The sequence below is a fragment of the Cotesia typhae genome, unplaced genomic scaffold (genome assembly GCF_013202065.1).
Source record: "Cotesia typhae breed Kobodo isofemale line unplaced genomic scaffold, CoteBio_Ctyphae contig_11, whole genome shotgun sequence".
NCBI classification, from domain to species: domain Eukaryota; kingdom Metazoa; phylum Arthropoda; class Insecta; order Hymenoptera; family Braconidae; genus Cotesia; species Cotesia typhae.
The window spans coordinates 5,305,374-5,322,647 of record NW_027423711.1 but is presented as its reverse complement, the minus strand read 5'-3'; the positions used below and the strand labels follow the sequence as shown (position 1 = coordinate 5,322,647).

The 17,274-nt window shown below is 30.4% G+C and overlaps 1 protein-coding gene across 1 annotated transcript; it reads left to right on the top strand.

Moving 5' to 3' along the window:
- The first annotated feature begins 8,545 nt into the window (after positions 1–8,545).
- Kr-h1 (kruppel homolog 1) lies at positions 8,546–13,857 on the top strand. Its single transcript, XM_074244163.1, has 2 exons — positions 8,546–8,875; positions 11,030–13,857. Exon 2 carries the CDS (start codon positions 11,037–11,039, stop codon positions 12,618–12,620), a length of 1,584 nt encoding a protein of 527 aa, XP_074100264.1. The 5' UTR covers positions 8,546–8,875; positions 11,030–11,036; the 3' UTR covers positions 12,621–13,857.
- Positions 13,858–17,274: the final 3,417 nt, after the last annotated feature.

The window sequence follows — 17,274 nt, the reverse complement described above, 5'->3', positions numbered from 1 at the left end:
ATTGGATTAAATTAAAAGTAATGGAAATAAATTAAAAAAAAAAAAAAATTATTTATAATTATTATGAAAGAAATTAAAAAATTCAAGTTTTAATTTTATTTTAAATTTTGAAAATAAAAAAATTTCCCGCTTAAAATTTAAATTTCCCGCGTAGCGCCACCTGTCATATAAGCCAAGAACTTATTTGAAATTCAGTTTCGCCGCGAGTTCTCGACAAGTATCTACTAAACTAACCTCCTTATCAACAAATAATAAATTTCCAGACATTTCTTCACTTCAAACTCGAAAAAAAAAAGGCCAAAAACAATTAACCTGAATATAAAATCAATGAAGATCGGAAAAAATTGACCTCAATGAACCCGTTTCCTTGAAAGAAAAAGAAAAAAAAAAAAAAAAAAAAAAAAACAACAGATTTTTTATCAACGACACAAGCAAAATCCACCTGGACAAACACAACTCAAGTAAGTCAATTAACATTGACGTTAATTATTTATTTATCAACGCATTCGATTGAAAACTGATCTATCTAAGGTAGGTGACCTCAATAAGTTACATAACAGATTGTAAGTTGATAAAGCCAGTGAAGAAAGGAGAAAGCGGGTGGGGCTTTTAGCAGCGTCCTTGTAGATCGGTTAGTTCTAAGCGTATTCAGTTCCCATCATCGACATTCTTAAATTTTTATTATTTCTTCTTTTAAAAATTCTTGTTGTTCTATTCTCCGTCGCCGCAGCCCACAAAAAATATCTTTGACGGTCTTTGTGGACCAGTCACACGTGCTTGCTGGTCAGTGACCCATTAATGCCTCTTTTTCTCTAATATTATTTTCGACTGGAAGCGATTCCGCTCCCTATTTAATTCTATGGCTTATTCTACGTCTCAACCTCAACCGGGATAGGATGTTTTAGTTGTTTAGTTGTTTGGGGGCTTCTACTATTACATACTAAACTTTATGTTGCCACAATTCCGACTCATACCACGCCACACAATGCCAATGACTTACTCAAGGTCTCCTTTAATAAACACAATAATGTTATTGATATTTTCTATTTATTCTTTGTCCTACTAGAACTGAAATGTTGAATTTTTCCGTAAGTAATCCATTTATTTCATTTATTCCATTTATCTGATTAGATTCAAACAAATAAAAATAAAATATAACCACACATTGATATAATACTGAAGTTTGCCGTCAGCTGTTAATTTTTTTAATTTTTTTAATAAATCAATTACAATAAAAAAAGTGCTTATAAAAATTTTTACTTGTAATTTTTATTAATTTTCACATGTCAAACTATTCAATTAAATTTTTTTTATAAAAATTTAATTGCTACAAAATTCTAAAAAAATTTAATTAAAAAGTTTCACGTGTGAAAATTAATAAAAATTACAATTGAAAATTTTAATAAGCACTTTTTTTTTGTAATTAATTTTTTTAAAAAAATTTTTATTCATGTTTTTAGAAAATTAATTTGATTATTTTTAGTAAATAAATTATAATAAAAAAAATTACACTGAATTTGGGAGAAATTAAAAATTACTTAAAAATTTTATAATAACGCACTTATTATAAAAAAAAATTACAGGTGAAAATTTTTAGAAGCATTTTTTTATTGTAATTAATTTAGTAAACAAATCCTTATTATCAGTGCATAAAAAAAGCCACATACGAGCTTATTTATTGAATTTTTTAAAAGCAAAATCACATAAATTCGTTATATTTTTAAATTTACATATTAAAAACTCCATATTATACTTATAAGCACAAGCATGTGTATGACTGTTTTTTTTTTTTTTTCTTCATTATGGCTCTGTATATAAAGAATTAAAAAATTTCACACGTTTTATTTACGTGATAAAAAAATTAAATTATTTTTATTATTCATTTGCAAGCGGGCTGATTTTATTATAAATTATAATACATGACACATACACAACTGCACCGTGAAAGTGACGAGAATATTCGAAAATTGACTCTCACACCCAAGACTTGACCTAAATATTGTCGGTTCACATGTTTAAAGTTTGTCTCTCTGCGTGTATCTAACGCGGTCAATGTTTAAAGTAAAGCTGACCAACACAAGTAAGAACGATAGAAACTTTTATTTCTAACTGGATAAATCTCGACCGAAAAAAAACCCAACTTGTCTTTATTTTGTGGATTACGTCATGGCTCGTGGTGTTTATCAATAATAAAAATTCCGCAATAAATTAGTGAGGTATCTGATGATTTTTAATCTAGGAATATTATTATTGGATTTTTTCGAGGTTGAAATATTAGTTTTTTAATATTACATATTCTAATAACTAATGGTCATTAAAATTCACAAATAGATTTACTAGATTTTTAAATTATTAGTCAATTTAAATTTAAGATTGATTTATTAATTATAAAAAATTAATAAAAAATAATATAATGTTTTTTAATTAAAAAAGAATCACTAAAAAAATTTTTAATAATTTTAAATAAAAATAAAAATAAATTTTGATTTAAAAAAATTTTAATCACTTGTAAAATTTCAATGGATTAAATTTTTTTTAACAAAAGAAACTAAATTGACTACTAAATATAAAATGCGATTTTACAATGGTATTCACAAAGATAACTACATCCGTAAACAGAGTAGTCAAGTCATTCATACATGTTTTATATATATATATATATATATATATATATATATATATATATATATATTATGAATAAATATGTTTACGAGTATACAATATAATAATCGGAGCGTGTTTTTCTGTGACCATACCACTTACGTAATAAATATCTCAGATATTTTTTCGAGGGATCCACGTAGGTCACAAATTGAAAACACATTTATTTCTAAACACATCAATTATAAATAAACGCTCGTTAATTTTATTGGAGTAAAAATAATTTAATTACACGCGCAATAAATAAAATAGATAGTTTTTTTTTTTTTTTTCTTTAAATAATTGGAGTGTAAGAAATTCTTACCACAATAATTGACAATATAAATAAATATTTATAAAAATAATATGTATGTCATCAGATAATACTGATAAAACTTCCGGTAGGTAAATACACAACGTATTAGTAGTTGATCCAGGCTTAACATTAATTTTGAATTATAAATAAATGTCTTATTTAATATTTTTAAGACTTTATTTTTTGTCGAAAATTTTTAATCAAGTTCATTGGTCTGTTTAAAATTTTTATTAAATAATTCTTTGGTAATTTTTTAATTGCAAGGTTACTCTTTATTTTTTTTTTAATAAAAATTGGAGTCATTTTTACATATTTAATTTTTTATGATTAAAAAAAAATGTTTATAATTTTTTTTTATCAAAAATATTATTTACAGAAAAATTTCATCTTTAATTGTTTGTTATTTTTGTTAAATTTCAAGTAAACAAAAATAATATTTAAAATTCTACAGAATTAATTTGATTATAAATTGATAGTAATGTTTTCAAGTTTAAATACGTAATTATTTTATAAGCTTAAAGTATACTATACAGAGCATTGATAAAATAATAATTCACACTCAAAACATTTAAAAGATAACACATTGTTTTCATAAGTACCTTAAAATAATTATTCTTAAATTAGCAATGAAATTTTCCATTATTCTTTCAGCCAACCAATTTATAAAAAAAAAATTTCTCGGATTTTTAAGAAATAAAAACCGACATTATATTGTAGCTCAAAAAAATTGTAAAAATTGCAAAATTCGGCACTGGAATATCTAAAAATACTCAAGAAACTCTAAACTCAATAAAGCAAAAATAGCCGTATCCTTTGGCATTTAAGTTTCAATACAACTCCGATTGCGAGTTCTAAGGTCGTTGCGGCATAGCTTAAAACAAGTCTCGTTGAGATTGGTCAAGGTACGACACCGCTCTAGACCGTTTTTCCCCACTACGCTCTATCTACCCCCACTAGACACTTACTAACTCAATCTCTCACTCCATTCTGCCGCGCATTATACTTACATACATCCATCTATCCGTACATACATTTATATACACACTACGTATACGTACCAATACATTATACAAACTGTACAAATACGCCCGCGTATCCCCAGCTCGCGGCTGCGACCCCGACCCGTCATCTCTATTTCTAAATAAAAAGTCTAGTGTTTTTACTCATACGCCCACAGTACTCCATAATCTTTAATCATATATTTTACCTCCTTCAATTTTCACCCTTATTTTTTTTTTTTATTTTATTTTATTACAATTTCTTTTTTATGATTAAATCAAATAATTATAATTAAAAGTTAAAAAAATATTATAAATAAGAAAATTAATTTTTTATATTAATTTACATTAATAGTTGTGACAAAAAAATTTTTTTTTCATTTCTTAAAATTATTTTTTAATTATTTCTTCTTTTATTATTATTATTATTTTTACAATAAATTAATTTTTTTAATATTTTTTCATGTTTGCCATATTAATAATAATAATAATAATACAATAATATTTTTTCTTCTTAACAAAGAAGAATAAAAACAATAACAATAATAATAAAGAAGAAATTTTTAAAAAATAATTAAATGGAATAAAATAATAATATTATTATTAATGTAAATAATTACAAAAAAAAATAGGACAATTCTAATAAAATAAAATTTCTTCTTTAATTTTTTCCCAAGGAACTTATCTTACCACGCGCGTCTTATTAACAATTAACATATGTACATGTATCATATTCATATGTAATATATAATATAAAATATATACAATAAGCAATCGTTAATAATCCAGGACAGTTAATCGTCGAATTAATGAATGATAAGTCTTAAATGTTTAGCATACGCAGACCTGGGCCTACCATAGTTGGACACACGTCATCATGACGGTCTGACGGGCTACAATCACCAGATATGTACACACATACATATCTTCAACTCAACTCAACTTTACACATGTATATATAAAAATGTAAATATATATATATATATATATATATATATATATATATATATATATATATATATATATATATATATATATATATATATATATATATAAAAAGTATTGAAGAAAGAAGAAAAAGGATGAAAAAGAAGAATTGGTTGCCGTGAAAAAGACAAAGAAGAGAAGACACGCGCATGCAGACCTGGCAGTCCAATGCCCCCTTGTGGGAGGTTGTCGACGTGGTTTCAACCGTCTACACGTGCAACCGCTCCACTGGGTCATTGCTCCTCATGTTCTGGCTCTCTATATCTCTTACCTTACTGTCAAACTCCGAAAGTGTATAATATGTATAAACCCCACTCACCACTCACATACAATAATTTATATATATATATTTATTTATATTGTTATTGTTATATGCCGACACTTGTCCGCGGGTTTTACTTTTTTTTTCGTCTAGTATTATGAGTTTGAATTTTATTTTAAATCTAGCCCCTTACCTAGGTTTTAAATTTTTAAGTTAACGGTTCCAGTTGCTCACTAAATTCTTCTATTCGTAGTGTTACAAAAAACTTAATTTCTTTATGTATGAGCTTTCAGTTATGCATCAGATGCTCCTAGAGGTCTTTCAAGGTCGTACGTTTGATAATTTACAATTTAGTTTTAGTTTTAAAGCTACTTAACTAGTTAAGTCGACAATGTATTATTTTTTACAAGCAACTTGAAAGAATTTCTGTCTTTAAAAAAAAAAAAAAAAAAAATAAAAAGGACTTTTCTTTTAAAAATAAATTTTTAATATTAAAATTATTTTAAAAATTTATTGAATTAAAAAAAAAAATTTTTTTTTTACATAATTAAAGAAGAAATAATTGCATAATATCTGACAAGTGTTTAAAATAATTATATTTTGAAAACATTTGACATTTGAGTGGTTGAATTAGTATTGAAATAGTAATTTTAGTAACTTTTTACTCGAGGGACTTATGTCACCCTTGATAGCATGCACGCGCAGCTCGAGAAATAACGGGGAATAGAATCCTCCCTTCTCTGGATCCGGTATACGACAAGACATGTACAGCAACGCAATAAAACTGTGAGGGTAGAATAGCGACTTACTCGTGGGATTATGTCGAAGAAAGAAGAAAAAGGATGGACGGAAGAAAAAAAATAAAAATAATAAACATTGCAGTATGCGCAGAGAATAAAAAGTGTGAAAGCATTAAAAAACGGCTTTATATAAACTCAAATATCAGTAATTGTAGGTAAATATTTTTATGCCCGCGATAATGTATTCTGACGATAACGAACTGGTTAATTGTATGGATATTAAATATTAATTAAATAATATTTTAATTTAAAATATTATTATACTGTTCAAACATCTAAATAATTATGTACATTTTTATCTTGTTATTAATGTGTTGTACATTGATTTTATTTTGAGTTTGTGTGTTGATATGATAGTCCGTATTATATTTAAGTTTCGATGTTTAAATATTTTATAAATACAAAATAGATATATTATATTTATCTATATTAATATAATATATAATAAAATATAATATGATATATAGGCCAGTGCGTAAGCTCGGTCATGGACATAGAAAATAAACAAGGGAGTACCGACCGCACGTGTCAGATTTTACTTCTCTTATTTTATTCTTTCAATTATTTGTATCTAGAATATTGTTTTACTATACTTAAATTCTATACATTACATTTAATTAAAATATTTTGGAATATTTATTCTTAAAAATTATAATTTTTTATTTAAATTTGCTAATTAATAGTTGAGAAGAAATTTTTAAGTCTTAAAAATTTTTTTAATTTATTACTGTAATAATTTTAGATATTTTATAACAAAATGTTTATTTTGTTGTTTTAACACACTGTTAATTTCCAAAGATTGTAATTATTATTTTAATCAGGTTATTGAATCTGCTTGTTTTATATTTTAACATAACCGCTTTGTCAAAATATTTTACCCTGACTGTTTTTTCAACAGTATGTATATATATATATTTTTTTTTTTTTTTTTGTATTATTTTTATCTTCTGCATGTACAATTATGTGGGACAAAGCAGAAGAAGATATTAAATTTGACGCTTCCCAGAGGCACCAATAAAATTTCAAATTTTATCTACAAACATTACAAATGATTTATAATAAAACTGTTTTTAAAGTTTTAAAATATTCATTTGATTTTAAGAAATAATACTTTTTAAAATTACTCCTGAACGGTACTTTTACAATTATTTTATCAACAAACGTGAATCACATTTCTCAATAAGATTTAATATCGATATAATTCTTTGAAAACTCTTTAATTATAAATTTCAAGATTGCAATTTAATATTTTGGATGGTTTTTACTTAAATTCACCTGATAAAAACTTATGTATTGTTTTTCTTCCACCTCAAGTGTGGTTTACATTAAATATTATTACAATTATACAACTCAAAGTAATCAGGTCGATTTAAATAAAAAAAACAAAAAAATAAATTTTGTAATTTACAAACCAAACTCTTTTTAATTCCAATTAACATCTATAGAATTATTGGAGTAATATTTTTTTATTAATAAATTATAAAAAGAAAATTTATTTAAAAAATTTTCTGAAGCTCTAAAAAATTAAGTAGAATTTTTTAGAATTAGATTACTATTAAAGGAAAAATGAATTGTCAATTTCTATGTCATGAAATTCAAAATATTTACCTTAAAATAATTTTTAATGTCTCCCAACTTCAGTAAAATTTTTTTAATAATAATTTATTTATTAAAAATAATCAAATTAATTTTCTAAAATGATGAATAAAAATTTCCATTTACATAAAGAAGCAAATAAAAATGCATTGAAGAAATGCTTGCTAGGTGAAAGCGAAAAATGTAAAGACTTTTATTCTTAACGTAAAAAGTAAAACAAGCATGAGCCATAGTATGTATCAATGATCTGGTTGGTACACATTGAAGTATAAATACATAGTAGAAGCCTAAAAAAACTCACATCCTTATCACCTACCACGCAGAGCCAACAAAACATACACACATTGAGTGCATGTATGTTAAATGCACGCGTCAAAGCCAATCCGCAGGTCACCGCGTCCTCTGCACTCTTTCTCCCCTTCTTTAAATTCCTCCCTGCGCTCTTATCCCCGCGGGAGGATCCTGGGTGCTGGTGCTGGTGCTGGTGCTGGTGCTGGTGCTGGTGCGCTAGTGAATATCAACGTACTCTTGTAAACTGTAAATGTAAATGTGAATGTGAATGTGGACTGCAAGTTGTATACTACATGCTATACCACTATGTCCTACACTATATACATACCACAGTATATAGCAGATAGAGGCGGAGTGGTAGATATTCTCCGTCCTTGTCTTGCTCACCCATCCCCTCGGAGCGTACACGCGCGTGCAAGTCCGAAACCACTCCGGCAGCCTCCACGTGCTGGATTTCAGTGGCTCGGGCGCCCTAAATTGTAGGTCGCGTGGAGTTAAGTTCATTGGCGAGGGCTGCGGGACGCTGAGAGCTCAGCCCGAGAGGAAGAGGGGATCGCCGGCTAGGGACTGCTTCGTGAACCATCGAGTAATTCCGGCAAGGCTACACTCCTGAGTAGGAGGTAAACATTGTATAGTGTGATTGGTCATCCTCACCGGGTTCTCGAGTTTTTCTTGTTTTCGATCTCAGTTAGGTCCCAGTAAATCTACCAAACGCCATACTATTATTTTTTCTCCGGCGCAACTGTTTTATCGTGATCTCTCGATACTTGGACATTTAAAGTATCTAAAATAAAATAATATAATTAAAATTATTTAAAACAAGACTACTGTCACCAACAACAGCAATATTAATTATAATAAATAATACTAAATAATTAATTGTCAAAAAAATACTTATATTTATTTATTACAAGTTAAATATTATGGACCAATGGAGTTTTGTGGATTAGTGACAGTGTAATTTAACAACCAAAAAAAAAACAAGGTCAGTATTTTCTTATTATTTTTTTTTTTTTTTAACCTAAAATTTTTAATATTAATTTTTTTTTTTTTAATTGTAGATATTATATATTTTTACAATCAGTTAACACGTGATTAAAAATTGTGCATGGTCATGACTGTGTTTTTTTTTTTTTTTTTTTTTTTTATTATCATCACGCTTGTTTAATTATTTAAAAGATATCATTTAAAATAACAATAACAACAACAAAGGAAGAAATGAAAATACCACGTAATATTTATATTTACATGGATATCGATCGAATTTTTTGGCCGTGGGGACGTAAATTAATTCGTAGTTGGCATTAGATGTTTTTTTCTAATACTAAGTGTGCGCATCTAGACAGCGCAGTAATGTTCTTCCCCCATGACATGAGACATCAGAACCCTCGTTTGTATTGTATATATAGTAAAAACTACTGTGGTTTAAGTATGTGTATGTATATAGTGGGCTTGTCTATACCCATACTAACAGAACTACTCCAGTGAGCGTTTTTGGAGACGATCGATATTATTTTCGGGGCTCGCGCGTGTCCTTACGCACCGCGAATCCTATGAAGAGAATATAAATAAAACAGGAAAGAAAGAAGAAAAGTAACGGGCTCGATGATATGAGTTGAGGCACGAGGAAGGATAGGATAGGATAGGATAGAACGCACGAGCGACCTCGGGGTAAGCGACGATTGTTCTGCCGGATAATTTTTTATTTTATATTTTAGTTGGTAAAAATTTTTTAGTAAACCTTTAAAGAGTTAATGGATGTTTATGAGCATGTAAATAATAATTGTACGTCACATTGTAGGTTGGACATACGCTCGTAGTGTCAGAGGTACTATTTCAATGATGTAACTCGACGTCCTTACCGCACGGCGAGTTGCACGAGGTCGGTGATCGCTATAAAAAAATGCGAATAGCACACGTGGAGGCTGCTGATACGGGTTTCCGACTCGAATAACCGGGTATATACATGTATACTGGGTGGCATAATATGCCCGTGACCGCAACTTTAAGCCGCCGACCGTAAGAACAAATCGGCTGCCTCCAAGCGCGTTTCTTCGACAACAACCAGTGCGCGTGCAAGCCCCCGACATAAATAAAATTGTGGTACAAGCGATTGTATCGGCTAGACGAGGGTTTATATGTGTGTACACCATGCACATCCACATCGACATCGACATCCGCACCTACTTATCCATGCAATTGCAGTTTCAATAACTACATCTCGCTTGTACGGTATATTATACATAACACAAGCTACGGTATTTACCGTCAGGCGTAAACACACTGCATTAAATATAATTACTCATGGCAACAAGAGATGAGCATTATTATCATCCAGGATTATAGACGTAAACAACAATTAAGGATTAATAGTTTCCTGTTATCAATTTTATTTCAATATATTGAGATAATAATTGTTGATAACTGAGTAATTGCTATTGATTAGCCTGCCCGGAGGTTGGTGTTAGGCATAAGTTATTGATAGAGCGCTTGCGTGGCATTTGGTCTTTAGTAGGTGGGCGATTTTCGCCCAAAAATGTATACCTTGTGGGCAGTATGTACAATCGGGATATCTATATATCTATATGTACAAGGTTTCACGTACACGGGGGAATAAATGAAAGCGCAGTCGCATCTTGGTGATCAAGTGATGCATTGTAACCACCTGTACCTGTTTTTTTTACTTCCTCATTTCACTTTGTCTTTAACGGCCTTATTTTCATTTGAGAAAAGAGAAGAAAAAATTTATTTTCCAATTCTTTAAATTATTTTAAAGTTTATTTTTTTAGAGGATTCATTTTTTTTTTTGATAAATATTACGAAATCTAAAATAAAAATTGAGTTTTTCGAAGTTTTAAAATAAATTTTAATCATGACTATTAAAAATGGGAATAAAGATTTATATTTTTAAAACTAATTCTTTTTTTTTTTTCTCTTCTCTTTACCAAGACAATTATTAGTAATTATTTTCAAATTATTGAATCTATATTTATTTATATTTAACAGCCAAAGTGAAAATATCCCAATAGTAGAATTAAAAAAAAATATTTCTTCCTTGTTGTTGTTATTAAAAATTTTCTCAATTTTAAATAACTATTTAATTTAAAAAAAAAAAAAAAAAAAAAAAAATGTATTCCAGAAAAAAAATGGTCGGCTATTACCCAACAGAATCAATCTCCCGGTCGCAGCCATCCCAGATGACGATGGCGACTCTGCAAGTAGTAAAACCAGTGAAAAGTCTGGTCTGCAGCCCAGATCTAACAGTGTTCACGCCGCAACCAGTGGACCGATTAACAGAGGCCTCGGACGACAAATCCTTTCACTGTTTGCTGTGCCAGAAGACGTTCGAGCAGAAGAGCGTCTACCAAAGCCACCTGCGGTCGCATGGCAAGGAAGGCGAGGACCCTTACCGTTGCAATATCTGCAACAAAACATTTGCAGTCCCGGCGCGGCTGACCCGGCACTACCGTACTCACACCGGGGAAAAACCGTACCAGTGTGAGTACTGCAACAAGTCATTTTCAGTGAAGGAGAATCTGAGCGTGCACCGGCGAATTCACACCAAGGAGCGCCCGTACAAGTGCGACGTGTGTGAGCGTGCTTTTGAGCACAGCGGTAAATTGCACCGACACATGAGGATACACACGGGCGAGCGTCCCCACAAATGCTCGGTCTGCGCAAAAACTTTTATACAAAGCGGGCAGCTGGTCATTCACATGCGAACCCACACCGGCGAAAAGCCGTACGTCTGTAAGGCCTGCGGCAAGGGATTCACCTGCTCAAAGCAGCTCAAGGTCCACACTCGGACTCACACCGGCGAAAAGCCCTATACCTGCGACATTTGCGGCAAGTCCTTCGGGTACAACCACGTCCTAAAGCTCCACCAGGTCGCCCATTACGGGGAGAAGGTCTACAAGTGCACACTCTGCCACGAGACCTTCAACTCCAAGAAGATAATGGAGATGCACATCAAAACTCACTCAGACTCCGGTACTACCTCGCCCAGAGACTCCCCCGTGGAGCCGGTGGTTGAAATTTCCCACAACGGAAACTCCAACCCCGCGAACTCCGTCAGCGACTCCAGTAGCGTAATCAGCAGCGGGAACAGCAGCGACAAAGAGAACAAGACTGAAGACACTCAGACTTACATGCACTCCCGAGACTTATCCTACTACCTCTACCCCAGGGATCAGTACCAGGCGCCGAGTCCGACGGGTGTCAATCCAGCATTACTCGCCGCTGCCGCTGCGGCTGCTGCTGAGGATCGCTCGCTGTTTCAGCCTCCAATTGTTCCTACCAACCAGCCAGAATCTCAGCACATGTTCCTTTATCCTGAATCCACGGCCTACTCGTCCTACGGACTCCAGATCAACGACATTAGTGCCAGTGATTGCTCTTCCCTGCTCAACCTCCCGGGAAACGACGCTAGAAGAAGAGTCGAAGCTGCGCTTGAAGCTGTTGAGGAAGAACGCCAGAGAGAATATCACGGTGGTATTGTTGGTGTTAATAGAAGTCAGCAGATACTCACCCCGCCGAGCAGCAATCCGGTTAGTCCTGCGCCATCGCCTGATCCTCTGGATCTTGCGGTGCCGGTAGTTGCGAGACAGACTCTTATTTTGCCGCCCAGGAAGCGCTGCAAAGCCATCTTGGAGTCCATGGAGACCGAGAGAACGGAACTCATGGTTGCTCAAAGACAAAGCTCTGTTATTCAATTTGCTCGCGCTTCTTAGTAAGCTTCAGTTTTTTTTTTTTTTTTTTCCTCTAATAATTAATTGATGCTCATTAAATATTTATTACTTGTCTTGATAGTCTGAAACGTTTTAATTAATTATTATTAATTATATATGCGTGAGATTTCCCGTGGAAAAATTGGTCGCTTAAAGATTTTTTTTTTTTTTTTTCTTTAGACCTTTGGAAAAATTTTGAAAAATACACCAAGTGTATAAAAATTTATTGATTATTTAAAAAATTAAAAAAAATCATTCCAGCAAAATTTTGTTAAACTTTTTGCGACAATTTTTTGTACGGGTTTGTCACCAACTCTCTGCCGAGGTTCATAGTATTAGGTTTATTGAATATATACCGGATTATATAAATTATGAATTATTATATATTATATAGAATATAAATATTGAAAAAAAAATTATTAGGATTAATATAAATTCCGTTTGACTTTATAAATATATTAAATAATTAAAGGATAAAAAATAACGGAAATGGTTACAAATTAAATTAGATAATTAAGAGTCATTTTCTAAAGTTATTTATTGTAACTTCTCTATTGAGAGGTATTTATCGTCTTGTAACTCTAATTATTTTATTATTTGTTTAGTTTATATTGATATTGATATCTTGCGTTAATAACGCGCTACCCGACATATTCCAGCCAATGTGTAATTTGTGCGTCTAATGCTACGAGTATGAACGTAAATGCTACTATAGTTGATAATAATAATTATAATTATTAATATTATTAATTATTATTATTGAGCTATAAATAAAATGTTTTGTTTTAATAAACCAGGACAAAATTATTTAAGCACCAAACAATTGATATCTCTGTGATACAACTCCGTACTACCAGAATACTATGGGGAAAAAAAAAAAAAAAAAAGAAAAGAAAAAAAAAATGAGGGTAGTTGAGCCCACTGCCAGTACAAGAGTAATTATAGTAGAGTAATACATTATTAAATGAGTAATTTATGTAAACACACATGTTTTTTATTTGGTAACTTGCATTTTTTAATCGCATGATCAAAATGACAATTGCTAGGATTAATCAGTTGAGTATTTATTTTAAACAAAGTACTTTATGTAACCATTTTTTATTATTCTAAAGAACACCGTGTGTTTACATAATTGTATTTATCATCAATGGTCATAACGTAACGGACTTATTACGTGATACACTTCAAAACACACACACATAAATCCACAAGCACATGTAGTTAATTAATTAATATATATATATATATATATATATATATATATATATATATATATATATATATATATATATATATATATATATATATATTGTCATTATTATCGATTACATACATTCTTAGATATATATTTAACATTGACACTCTGTTGAAAATATTTTGAGAATTTTAACATTTTTTTTTCTTAGTAAAATTTTAAGAAATTTTATTATAATTAGCGGTAATTTTAAATAATAATTCTAATTTTTTATGTTGTGGCGAAAATATTGGTCCTGTAAAAAAATTTTTTTTAATTTAATTTTATAAAAATTTTGTAGTTGCTGTGTTTTAAAATTAGACAGCCGTATTGATCCTAAAAAAAAAAAAAAAAAATCAAACATTTTTTTTATAAAATAAAATTCTAAAAAAATTTTTTACAGGACCAATATTTTTGCTGTAATATTAAAAATGTGGATAATTAATTTAAAAATTTCAACCCTAATTATAATGTCTAAAAATTAGTAAAAATAAATAATATTTATGAATATTCTCAAAAAATTTTTAACAGTAGCACGAGTTTCATAAGAAAGAAGAAACATCTAGCATCCTCGATCATCGTACCGCGTCGTGCCTCATCTCCGATTCGAGGGGATTGCTATTATTAAAAATATGTTTCTTTCTTCTATTCTATATTTATTAAAAATAAATAAAATAAATAAATCACTTAATGAAAACAAAGTTTTCCAAAGTCTCAGGATACAGCCCCTAGCAAGGGGTTCATAGTATATTATAACGTTGAATAAAGTGCCACGGCGATCTCTTCTCATCCAGTCGTTGAACTCTCTAATACCGACAATGCCTTAAAATCATAACTTACATCACCTAATTCCTGTTCATAGTAGTGTCTAACAGTTACAGTTATATTTATTATAATTATAATTATTATTATTATTATTATTTTATTTATAGAAATATTGTAATTATTTCATCTGTCCATCGAAGTGAGAGGATGGTCGTGGCATTTAACAAGTTTACTAAAAATTCTAAGGTTCGAGTTTCGCGATAAATAAATTTTTCATCTAACATTTTACAGTGTACAAAGACTGGCTTACTCTATTTACGGTAAACTTCGAAATAAAAATATGACATGTTAAGGCTTCTAAGTCTGATGTTCGATTAAACTTTTTTACGTTCCGCAGCACTACTTAAGGCTATTACAATTAATTAATTTATAACATTTAAAAGTAAAATTTTAAGCCAGTTTTACAAAAAAAAAAAAAAAAAAAAAAAAATCGCCTGCCATAATCTATCGTATAATCAATATAATCTAGTAATTATAATAATTAAAATTAAAAATTAAAAATTAATACCATAAAAAAAATATAAACGTAAGCGTAAAATACAAATTGTGCGACTTTTCAGCGTATATGTAAATATATATAGAAAAAAGGAAAAAAAAAAAAAAAAAAAAAATATTTATAAATAACTATTGATGAACGTATGTTATGTATTCATATAAATGTAAGTTTATCTAATTACGAGAGCATTGTGGAGCATAATCTACTAGTTAATTACCTAACACATTAATTTGTAACCTTATAAATTTTTTTTTCACTATTTAAAAAGCGCACAAAAAATTGTGCCGTTGTTTTTTTTTTTAATTATTGATAATTATTTCTTATTTTTTGTAAATAGCTTCAAAACAAATTTATTATATATATATTTAAATTTAAAAGGTTGTCTGTTGTACATGATTTATGGTAAGCCACGTTTTATTATTTTTATTATATTAATTATTATTATTTAATTTGATTTAACGAAGAAATGTTATATTAAGCAACCACCATGGTTAACTAAAATGCAACTCGTAACTGAAAAGAAAGGAAAAAATAAACATTAAAAAAAAAAAATATATATATATATATATATAAAAGTTATTTTTATTTGATATTACCTTACCCATTTCTTCTTGATAGTTTATAATATACTAGCAAACTTGCAGTCACTATGAGATTAAAGATATAAGCTCATCTTGATGTTACTCTCATCAAGAGCTTTCATTTGAGTACCCACATGCATTTTTAGTATATTTTTCATATACACATATATATATATATATATATATATATATATATATATATATATATATATATATATATATATATATATATATAAATTACTCCTGAGCAAAATCGTACGTCGTAGTCATTCATAACATGTAGATAAAAAAAAAAAAAAAAAGTAGTTGGTAAACAAATCTATAGATCAATATATTACGAGCCAACGACATTATATTACATTACCATCTTATTTGGTGTGCTACAAGGTCATAGACACACTTACAAAGGGGCTAATGATCTCTTATTCTGATGATCCTCAAACTAATCCCGTATTCGATGTCGTAACTCCTTACATTGAATCGAATTATTTTATTTTATATTTATAGTAAAATATTTAATATTTAATTCTTGGGTTTGTAGTCTCGGGGAAAGTGGGGAGGGTGATGAGATAGACCTGAAAAATAATATTGATTTAATTGTGCTTGGTAAGGGCTAGTCATTTGTAACTACTACGCATTCAACAAAGTATCTGTTGCGTGTAGGTAAAATATATAAATATACTCGAGCAGTTAAGTATTATATGTTAGATTAGGAGCGGTTAAGTATAGCGATACCTACCTGGGCAGTCCTATAGCATGAGCCTATACCTTGGCCAGTTGTTTATTTGGTTGGGTTTTTTCGGCGACCATCGAATAATCATTTGGGAGCAATGACCTCAGCTGAAGAAAGGTGGGCCAATCGCCCGGGTTCACCAACTTTCCCTTATCCCTCTCACACAATCGACACAGGCATACCTCACCAACACAAAAAGGAGGGACGAGCTGGATGCCTTTTACCTCTTGGTGTGCTGGTGTGCTGCTAAGTGTCTGCTGGTTGAGGTTGATAGTATTTGGGCTGGTGTGGGTTTTTATGTTGATGTATAAGTCTATATACTGGTTACACCTTTAAGCAATTCGTTTCTTTGTAACTCCCCCGTACTCCTGCACCAAAATTCCCTTGTCAAGGTTTACCATCTCCATACCTCGGATTATATACTTCTGGAACATTACATTATACCCAAAGCAAAATGCCAAGCTGTGGAACGGGAACACAAGGTTCGGTTCAGTTCGGTTCTTCCCAGTCACCAGTGATGTGACTGTAACTGGGTCCTCCCGGATACACCCGGCCACCCTAATACACTTACGCACAAACCCTCACTCGAGTTAAGTCTGCTTGGGAATAAGATGAGGCTGAGGAGAGACCAAGAACTGAAGATGACGACCCAGCGACCTACTTTGGGTCGTTGAACCCACATCAAGGTTTAGCAGACGCACTTACTTCCTATCCGAGTCAGCCGGGACGAGCCCCGGGAAAACTCAAGGAACTTTGTGATCGAGGGCTCAACCACGCCTTACAGGTCT

Excerpts from the sequence above, each read along its gene's own strand:
- Kr-h1 (XM_074244163.1), top strand. The coding sequence starts at position 11,037 with ATGGTCGGCTATTACCCAACAGAATCAATCTCCCGGTCGCAGCCATCC.